Consider the following 10,773-nt stretch of genomic DNA (forward strand, 5'->3'; position numbering starts at 1 on the left):
AAATTAAAGTCATTGATCACGGTCATACAATACGTGTTGGCTATGATTGTTGATTGTGTGCATGGCTAATACATTTGAAATAACTAAAAGATATGGTATGACAAAAATAGGTTTTATGGTAAATAAATTAAGTTTTTACATCATTCGTCGTTTAATTGTATTTAATAATAACTATTTATCACGACTTCAATCAATAGCCAGTAAAATCATAATCAATAGTAATGTTTTCTTAGTGTCTTTTAATGGCAAGGTAAATTTGTTTTGAATTATTTTTTATATGAGTAATTAACAGTGTTCATTTTGAAAGTTATGGGATCAAAAAACATCCTGCCGTGGACTATAATATTCTTATCAATAAAATGATTACTCGAGCAAATATTTATTATTTGATTATCATTTAATTTATTTGATTAGTTATAATTTATTATTAGCTGTACGGGAAAATTTAAATTAAAAAGGAATAGTTAAAAAAAAAACAAATCACAAAATAAAAGTTCAAGAAGATGGATCTGTACTACGTAATACAATAATGATCATTAAAGAGTGTAATTAATTAATAGGGATAATTACATTCCTTTAAGATTTGATATAATTATATGTAGATTTTTTGTGGTTTGAGAAATTATATCTAACACACTTAAGGTTTGCATCCGTCTAACAAATAAATTCCTCCATTAATCAAAAATCACCGAATTTGCTAATATTAAGAAAAAATTAAAGAAAAATATTTAACTCCGATTGATTTATTACAAACTTATTGCAAATTAAATAATTTAATTATGACTAAATTACTCTCATACATCTTCACGCGCTAATGCATGTGAGGAATTATATTTTCACCGTTATAAGGGTAGTTTAGTTTCAAAAATTATTTGACTTGCAATAAGTCAATCGAGGGTAAATATCAATTTTTATTCAAATTCTTTTGTTAATATCAACAAATTCAGTGAATTTTGACCAAACAAACAACTCATTGTTATACAAAAGTAAATCTCAATAGTACTAGATATTAGATCTCAACCCAAAGAAAATTTATATATAATTACACCAAAATTCAAGAAATAAAAGTGTAATTATCTCTAATTAATATAATTAGATGAATAATAGAAGTTGTTAATTTCTTGTGTAAGTACTTATGGGTGAAGGATAATTACAGCTAAAATCAAGGAATTACTTGATTATTGGAAGCCAACCAATTTGCAAGAATTCCAACATCAACAAGCGATGGTCAAGAAACATCATCAACAACAACAAAACTTCTTCACCACCTTCCCACCGTGCGTCTTCAACAGAACAACTAGACAGTGCTCTCTCCCTTTCCCATCTCCTCCTTCGTCCATCCTGTCACCAAGGGCGGATGGATTCCACAACCCAAACTCCGACCGTCGCAGCCAGCTCCACCGCTGCCTCCTCGTGTATCTCCGACCCACCTCTGCCACCCACCCCACTCCAGCTCCTCGACGTTAGCCTGATATCTGCTCAAGACCTGTCTCCCGTCTGCAAATCGATGCGCACGTATGCCGTGGCATGGATCAATCCTAACCGAAAGCTCACCACCAGAACGGATCAGCAGGGCCACACTCACCCCACATGGAATGAAAAGTTTTCGTTTCGTGTCGACACCAAATCCCTCATCTCGGAAAATTCGGCTATGACTGTGGAGATTTACACGGTCTCCTGGTTCCGGGACGTCCTTGTAGGGACCGTGCGGGTTCTCATCAGTGACCTCCTGGCTCCACCATCGGGAATTCCACTGCAGAACCTTCCTAGGAGCACGAGATTCATTGCCCTCCAGGTGCGTCGCCCGTCAGGAGCCCCACAAGGCATCCTCAACATGGGAGTATCCCTCCTCGACACCACCATGAGAAGCATGCCGCTCAATCCTATCGCCGACAATTTCCATGATGAAATCCAGAAAAAAGCGGGTGCTGTCAGCCTGCAGCAGGAGCTGCCGCAGTACGACGAAGATGGAGAAGACGAAAAGAAAGAACTCGAAAGAAAAATCCAGCTCTGGCGCTCGCTGAGCGTAGGATCCGAGATGAACACCGATGACTTCGCACTAAAACCAGGATCAGTAATCGATGGCTCGATCATCAATGGATCAGTATGCAAAAGTTCCATGGTGAATGGCTCTGAATTGTGCTCTGATGTTGGGCCGTCAGCGTCCATCGTGGCTGCTGAGCTAGCCAAGAAGCTGCAGCCACCGCTGCCGGTGAAGCCCGCAACCCAGATAAGATTAGAAATAAATGACGACACAAGCAGCTCAATCCTGGAGGAGCTGACGATTGAGGAAGCCAAGGCCAAAGGGTACAGAACTAGAACCAGTAGAGAAAGGTGGAGAAGGGAGGTTTCTGATGGGCATACTGACCTGGAAAGTTGCGATGATGATTCGGAGTTGTCGACGAATAAAAGGCATTCCAGGAGGAACTCTGACGGGGGCCTGTTTTCTTGTTTGGTCTATGGAATCGAGTTCACAATAGTTTGCGGGGCAAGTAAACATCCAAGTAGTGGTAATAAACCGAGTAATAGCACGAGTAAAAGAAAGAACAAGCCCACTACTGATGCAAATTCCACTAATTAAAACATTTGCATATATCTTTTTGTTTTTCTGAGGATGTTTTGAGAGCAGCTATTTCCATGTCTTTTTTTTTGTTTTTTTCTTTTCTTGGAGAAATAGATATTTCCATGTTTTGATTCAGTGGAGAATGACTCTTAGCAAAAATTTATTTCATTTATTAGAGTTGTGATGAAGAAATTAGATAACCAAACTGCAATTTCTTTTTGTTATTGTGGGCAGGATAAGTTTAGTTAATGCCCATGATAACAGCCCATCTATCAGTTTCTCCATTATTAATTATATATATGTAATATATTTTTCACCATAGTTTGGTTGACAATTATTGTAGCATCATTATTATTGTTTAAATCTAAGGGATCTCATGATAAGTTGTTGGTGTTCCTCTTGTCGGATGATTTAAAAATTCGAATCGGTGATTGAATTGAATAAGTTATTGGATTATTGAATTACTGGTCTAATTAATTTGATCGAATTTAAAAAATTGATTAATTGAAATATATAATATACATGCATATATATTTGTAACATATCAAGAAATTCTTATACCAATTTATTAAACCAAATTAGTAGTTAGATGTGACTTATTGTCACACATTATTAAAAAAGTATAGCACAATTTAAACACTTTAAATTATAAATATAAAAATTTTAAGCCAAACTTATTATCCCATATTCAAAAAGCATAAGCGAAAATTTAAACACTTTATACTATACATATATATGAAAATTTTAAACCAAACTTATTATCCCACTTTGAAAAAGTATATGTCAAAACTTAAATACTTTAAATTATAAATATAGAAAAGTTTAAACGAAGCTTATTGTCCTATATTGGAAAAATATAAAGCAAACTTAAATACTTTGAACTATAAATATGAAAAAGTTTAAGCCAAGTTTATTGTCCCATATTGAAAAAGTATGAAGCAAAATTTAAACACTTTAAACTATAAATATGAAAAAATTTAAGCCAAGCTTATTGCCTCACATTAAAAAGGTATAAAATAAAATTCAACACTTTTGACTATAAATTAATATAGGATGGGAAAGTTTAAGCAAAGCTAATTGTCCCACTTTGAAAAAATATAAGCCAAGTTTAAACTCTTTTGGCTATAAAAATGGAAAAGCTTATAAGCCCAAAAAATTTAGATGGTGGCCTCCTACCATCGTTCCAAACTAATGGTGGCCTCTAAGAATATTATTTGGATTTTTGATGAGATATCGGCCCTTTTGCTTTTGTCATTGTCTAGTTGTTATTCTCCAGGTAACTACTGGTTTGATCGTGTTAGACTCCATATTCAATCATTGGATGTGGTTTTTTCATCCAAAACACTTCCTGAGCAACTATTAAAGTCACTATGCATTTGACTTCTATGGTGAAAATCATTTTGGCATCTCGCTTGAACCATTCCAAGCCACCACATCGCCATTAAGTCTGAGTGTATATTAAAATTGAGACCAGGCACCATTCACATATTACTGGAAGCTAGTATCCCCATAACCTTTCAGAATCAACTCTCCATTGACTTGCATCAAGAACACTTCTTTAATCTTTATTCAAGTACTAAAGAGTAATTTTTTCTGCTATGAAGTGCCTTCTCGATATACCCTTGATATTCATTGTTATGATCAAAGCACACACAACATTGGCCTGGTGTATCGGACCACATACCCATGTTATCAACGGCAAAAGACATAGGGGATATCAAACATCTTTCTAAGCTCCTCATCAGTCCACAAAGACTGAGTCTTAGATAGCTTAACCCCATGATAAGGGATCCTTCATGAAGAACTACGTGAAAAATGTTAGTACTTCAGTATTTCCCAACATCTTCACATCATTCCAAATGAGTAAGACGTCCACACCTAAAATACTAGGAACACAACTAAGCTCCCACTGATCTTCCAACTCATTCTTGACCTGAGTCATATCCTGCATGACCTTGTTTAAACAAATATTCCAGATATAGAAAGTTTCAAACGTAGTTTGTACTAATGTTGAATCTCATGTCCCAAGCCATTCATCCAATCCAATGTCCTACATCGCTTCTCCTTATGTTTTTGGATCATAATCCAATTAACTGATCACAATTACAATTACGTTGCCTGCCCAACTTTTTGCTACTTTTGTTTTGCACAAGAATGTAAATATGTTTATGTTAGAACAGCATCAACAGCTCCTGTACCAGATACTTGGATCAAGTAATATACAACCTATTTATGTTTTATGGATTTACCAAGAACAAAGGGATAATTGTAGTTATACTCCTTATTTGTGGTTTATTTATACAAATTATTTCTATCTTTTGTATAATTACAAAAACCACTTCTAATAGTAAAAAAGTAAAGATAATATATGTAATAATGTTGATGTTTTTATAATTATGTGTAGTTTTTCAAAAAAAATCGTAATGATGGTTTGCGTAAATAATATTGTCGTTTTTGATAAGTGTATGTGTGATTTTTTAAAGATATAAGCAATTTATATAAATAAATCATATATTTGGGATCGTAAATTTAATTATTCCAATAACAAAACCACACTAGAGCTGAGAAAATAATAAAAGAAAAAGAACAAATGTAAAAATGAGTAAAGGAAGCCCAAATCAAGACATTAATTGATCATAATCAAACAATAATTTCACACAATTCATTGTAACCAACTGGTGAATTAATTCAACCTCGGTTTACATACACTTGGATTAAAAATCCAGAAAACCCTTTCCCTTTTCCCCCTCTTTTTCTAGATAACAATTCACAGTCATTTACAAAAAAGGGGTATTAAAAGGATCAAAACCAAAATAAAAAAAAGCAAACACACCGAAAGATAAAAAGTAAAAAAAAAATCCACAGGGGCAGAACAAATACGAATCCACCCCATTTTCTCCACTGAAAACTGATCAGGGACCTTCTCCTATTTCTAATCTTTTCATCATATGTAAATATTCAAAGCATCAATAGCATGCCATTACTTATTGAAAATCCTAACCCAAACTACGTATGTTTGAACTAAATTAATCGGATAAATAAGTGTATTATACTTGTCATATGATTGGTCATTTTTTTTAAATGTCCACTGATCAGATGATAAGTGTATTACACTTATTATTTAATTAATTTTGATCTGACCGAACTGGATTGGAATTAGAATTTTACTTGCTAGCATTCCATATCAATTGGTGGATGTATATCAAGATTTTCAAGAATCTTTCATACTTCGGAAGTGCTGGTCTTGCTGCTCGTGTAGCCACCAGACTTACTCTTCCTGCCCCCATTCTTACTGCCGCAAACAATGGTGAACTCGCAACCATACGCATTTCCGAAGCACGAAAACCGGCCGGCTTCATCATCATCAGCGCCGTTTGCTGTTTTCCTGCGCCGGTGGCCGGGTTTCTTCTCCCTTCGTTTGTTGCTGGCCTCAAGCCTCTGGTACCTTTGATTCTGCGGAAGCTCCATCCGCCACCGCTCGATCTTGGATTTTAGCCCTTCCATGCTCGCCTCCTCAACCGTCCAATCCTCCAGGACTGAGCTCCCAGGCTTTGGAGGCGGCCCTAGCTGCGTCGGATAAAGCCCGCACGCCACAGCTGCCGCCACCACCGATGGAGACGGCCCCAAATCGGAGTTGCATTGGGATCCGTTCACATAGGATCCACCCGCATGTACAACCGAACCACCTCCGACCACTGAACTGCCTCCGATGTTCAGCATGAAGCCTTGATTATAATATGGTACGTTACACACTGAACTACCCCTTCTTTTCCTCCCTCCGCCCTGTTTCCTCGTCAGATCCGTCTGATCGCTCAGGGTCCGCAATAACTGAATCTTCTTCTCGCCCGACGATTCCTTCCCGCCGTCCTGACGATGTACTTTTCGCTGGTTATCATTTTCCTTGTTGCGTTTGTTGTTTTTGCACAATTTTTCATCCATCAGATCACGGACTCCAACAGCGGACGCATTCAGGTCGGCATAGAGCGGCATGCTCTTCATTGTATTGTCCAACAGGGAGACCCCCATGTTCAGAATCCCCTGAGGCCGGCCTGACGGGCGGCGAATCTGCAGCGCCACAAACCGGCGGCTAGAACCCTCCTGGCGGACCGAAGGAGGGATCAGGTTGCTAATCAACACGCTGACAGACCCAACAGGGGTATCCCGCAGCCATCCCTGGGCGTAAATCTCAATCATCACGGAAGATGTCGCAGAATTCAAGAACTTGTCATCCACCCGAAAAATGAACTTGTCGTTCCATGTAGGATTGTTCAGGCCCTGATTGTCGACCCGGGTCTTGAGTTTTCGGTTTGGATTGATCCAGGTGGTTGCATAAGTGCGCAGATTTCTGGAGACGGATGCCAGATCCTGAGCTGAGATGATAGCCAGCTCCAGGAGCTGGTACGGAACTCGCGACATAAAATTGAATTAATATTGACTATGTAAACCAACCTGCATCCACTCGTCGTCGTGGGCTGTGCCAGGACGACGAGCAGGGATCCCAATTGGGCGGAGGCAAGAATTACGGGATCAGAGAGATAGAGGTTAATTAGGGCAGAGAGGAATTTGGTCTTTTTTCTTGTTTTCTCAAAGGGAATTTTGGGTGTGATCAGGTGGCCTGAGGCTGGCAAGAAAGGGAATGGAAAGTAGTGTTATTGGCAAAGTAAATAGGAGTTTTCAGTTACTTCTGGATGGTTTACGACGTTTTCGGATTGCTACGCTGATCGTCGCCCGTCAATCCAACTCAACCCACAACTATTCTTATAATGTTTCATTACAACGTTAAATTAATTTGCATTATATCTTAGTTTCATATTCAATAGAATTTGGTGGTGCGTAAAAAATGATGGGAAGGATAATATTACCCCAAACTCTTGACGAATTCAAAATATGTTTGATTGGGGTGAAAAGTGAAAATAAAAATAAATATATAAGACATAATTTGATATTTGATTAGGGAAAGAGATGGAGGAAAAGTAAAACTCAATGTATACGAAATCCCTGTTGAGTTTAATTTTTTTTTCCATTCAAATTCGGACGGAAAAGTGAAATTATAAGGCTACAAAGACAAAAAAAGTATATATTTTATTTTTATTTACTTTATTGTCCATATATATATATATATATAATTTTTTTTATTTTTTTTTTTTCACCGATAATACCATACATAATTGCCAAAGATAAATAACAAAATCATTGAAAAACTACTGCATCGAAGTCAATGATGAATAGTTTTATTAAAGAAAAACATTCTTGTTCTTATTTGATAAATATTTTTATTAATAAGAATTTTAAATTTTTGTATGCTAAATTATATTAGTATAATATTAATTTATTTATTTTTTGATGCAAAATAAAGAGAATGATTATTCAGTAAAATTATAAAAAATAGTCTTTTTATCTCAATCTGTTTTTCTCGTACCAAATAAATAAAAGTATTTGAGATTTTCTCCCCCTTTTGCTTCTCTTTTTCTTTTACTGAATCTTTTATTTTATTTAACACATATATATACGTCATGTGTGTAAAAATTATCATCATTTATTTTATTTAAAAAAATTATATATTAATATATACATTAATTGGAATAGAAGATGCAGCATTAGCATTTGAACTCTCTATATAAGTTGGTCGTTCATCAAAATTTATTAATTTTTCAAAACCATATTTTAAATGAAAATTTCAAATCGTGACAAGGATGAGAGGATATGTCCCAAACCCCTAACGCACTTTGAAATTTTAGGGTGTATCTCTGAGAAGATCTTATTCCTTGGAAGATTCCCCGACGCAGCTAGGACCCCATGAAGCTTGCTACCAATGGTCCCAGACTTGGAGGAAACTTATCCCTAAGAAACCGTCAACCCAAGTCCCCTGAGAACCTACCTCTGCTACCGCTGGGAATAACCATTATCCTCTTTGGGTGGAGGGTAACATTTTTTTTCTATTTACACAAGCAACCTGCCTAACGCATATTCATCGTTGTTGATTATTCTATAGGTTGCTATTTCGTTTTGACTATTTTTTATTTTAATTTTATCATTCTAAAAATCGTGTATCAACTTGGGAGTCGCAGTGCTAATATTTCTTTTGCAAGACCCTATTTTAGGCTTGCAAATAAATCCGGCCCAATAGATCTATAGTCCATGGATCGTCTATCATGTGTGATGTTTGCACGCATCAGAGAGATTGAACAGAGATTCCATGTCATTCACTGGAAGCGCAATGGTGAACAAGGTTATGCAAAGATAGCATGGTAACAAGCTGTTCTACCGAAGGAAAAAGGGGGATTGGGTATTCAATCTGTGTTATCTATGAATCTTTCATTAATGAGCAAACATTTATGGGATGTTATCAAGCAAGACAATGATAAGAACTCTCTATCGGTAGAATGGATATAAAAGTACATATTACATAAGAGCACGGTCTGGATAGTGGGAGTATTTTCGGGTTCATATAGATGCATGGAAACGGCTTATAAAACTCAGACTGTGGTTGTTTCCAGCATTTGAGTTTAGATGGGCACTGGAGATTCATTAAGTGGGATCCACGGCATCCGGCAGGAATTTTGCAGCAAGCAATCCATGAAGCAATGACGATAACAGGGTTTCTTGGTGATGAGCTTGGAGAGTTGGTGCAGGATGGACACTGACAGTGGCCTGTGGAATTGAGCAATGATATCGCTCAAATTGCGGTTAACCTCCCTTCTATCTATGGGTATCATTGCATGGACGAGTTCATCAAGGGTTTATTTTAGGATAAATTACAACGATCTTTCTTGAGATTTGGCATAATTATGAATATCTCTCGTTGTTTGAAAAATTATCAATACCCCCTGATTTTAACAATCGTTTAACAATTAGCTCAATCTGTTAGATTTTCATCCATTTTTTATGGTAAACTGATAAAAATGTTCTTATGGATTAAAAATTATAATTTTATTTATTTTTTTAAAAAAATAATTTTTTATAGAATAAATGGATAATGTTTTATAACTTTTAAAATTTCCATCCATCCCCGTTAGATTTATTTATAAATTTTTTTAAAAAAATAAAAGAATACAATAAGGGCAAAGTTGACAATTGCATACATCCATCCAAGAATTACATAATTTCATCAAACATTAGAGGAATATTTGTAATTTTTTAAATAACGAAAGAGTATTCGTAATTATGTTAAATTGTAGAAAAAGTCGTTGTGGGGTTACTCTTTATTTTATTACGGAGGGGCTTGAAACTCTCCAAACAACCTAGTCAGAGGGTATTGTGGAGCGGTTTGATGGCAAGCAAGTTTCACATTCCTATGCACAGGTTTATTAATCTGGCTGGGTATCTCGTAGAGATTGACCACATTGGATAAACCATGGCTTCCACAAGCGCTTGTTTGTCTCTGCAACGAGCAAGAACTCGACATACAAAATCACATGTTCTTTGATTCTAAAATTTGCAAAGGAATCGCTTGCTATTCTTAGGCAGCAAGTCAGGTTTATTGGATGTATCCGCAGGATCGGAGGAGAGGGATTACTTGGGCAACACATAGGTGAAAGGACCAATACCTCCTCAATGCGGCAAACAAGGTTGTGTGCTGGCTATACTAGTTTATCGGAAAAAATTCAAGGACCCGTGATATTGGAAATATTAAAAAATAAATTGAGAAAAATAAAATATCAATTACACCCCCTGTGATATAAAAAAATTTCTAACTCCCCCCCCCCCCCATGAGGCTAGAGAGTGTAGTACACGTGTGTTGACAAATGTGGGTCTAAAAGTATATTTTATTTATCAGTTTTGCCCTTATCTTTCCATAATATAATATTATATAATATAATATATAATTTAATAAATTTTAAAATAATATATAAATAATTTATTAATAATAAAATTTACTTTACATAAATATATAATTATATTAGTATTTTTAATATAATATTATTAATTACATAATTAAGTTAATAAAAATTAATTTCTTAAAAAAAATGACAGCAAAGTAGGGCGACCGTCCTCCTCATCCCTAGGCGACCGCCAACGCCCATCGATTCAGGGCGATCAACCAGAAAAGTCTGGGCAACTGGCACCACCCAGACACGGAGGGAGGGATGAAGTGATTATTATTTTTCAAATTAATATTTTTATTTTTAATTTGAATAGCTTCAGTTTACCAGGGGTGTAAATAAGCTTGATTCAAGAGAAAGACCTCTGTTGGAAGTTTTTTCCAGAAC

The 10,773-nt window shown here is 35.9% G+C and overlaps 2 protein-coding genes across 2 annotated transcripts; one reads left to right on the forward strand and one right to left on the reverse strand.

The window, feature by feature from the left end:
- Positions 1–1,113: 1,113 nt before the first annotated feature.
- Positions 1,114–2,837, forward strand: LOC105161211 (uncharacterized). Its single transcript, XM_088879901.1, has one exon. It carries the CDS (start codon positions 1,358–1,360, stop codon positions 2,579–2,581), a length of 1,224 nt encoding a protein of 407 aa, XP_088736027.1. The 5' UTR covers positions 1,114–1,357; the 3' UTR covers positions 2,582–2,837.
- A 2,347-nt stretch (positions 2,838–5,184) lies between these two features.
- On the reverse strand, positions 5,185–6,979 carry LOC105161156 (uncharacterized). Its single transcript, XM_011078757.3, has one exon. The coding sequence runs from the start codon at positions 6,977–6,979 to the stop codon at positions 5,786–5,788; it is 1,194 nt and encodes a 397-aa protein (XP_011077059.1). The 3' UTR covers positions 5,185–5,785.
- Positions 6,980–10,773: the final 3,794 nt, after the last annotated feature.

Source organism: Sesamum indicum, linkage group LG4 (assembly GCF_026168435.1).
Source record: "Sesamum indicum cultivar Baizhima isolate 11 linkage group LG4, ASM2616843v1, whole genome shotgun sequence".
NCBI classification, from domain to species: Eukaryota; Viridiplantae; Streptophyta; class Magnoliopsida; order Lamiales; family Pedaliaceae; genus Sesamum; species Sesamum indicum.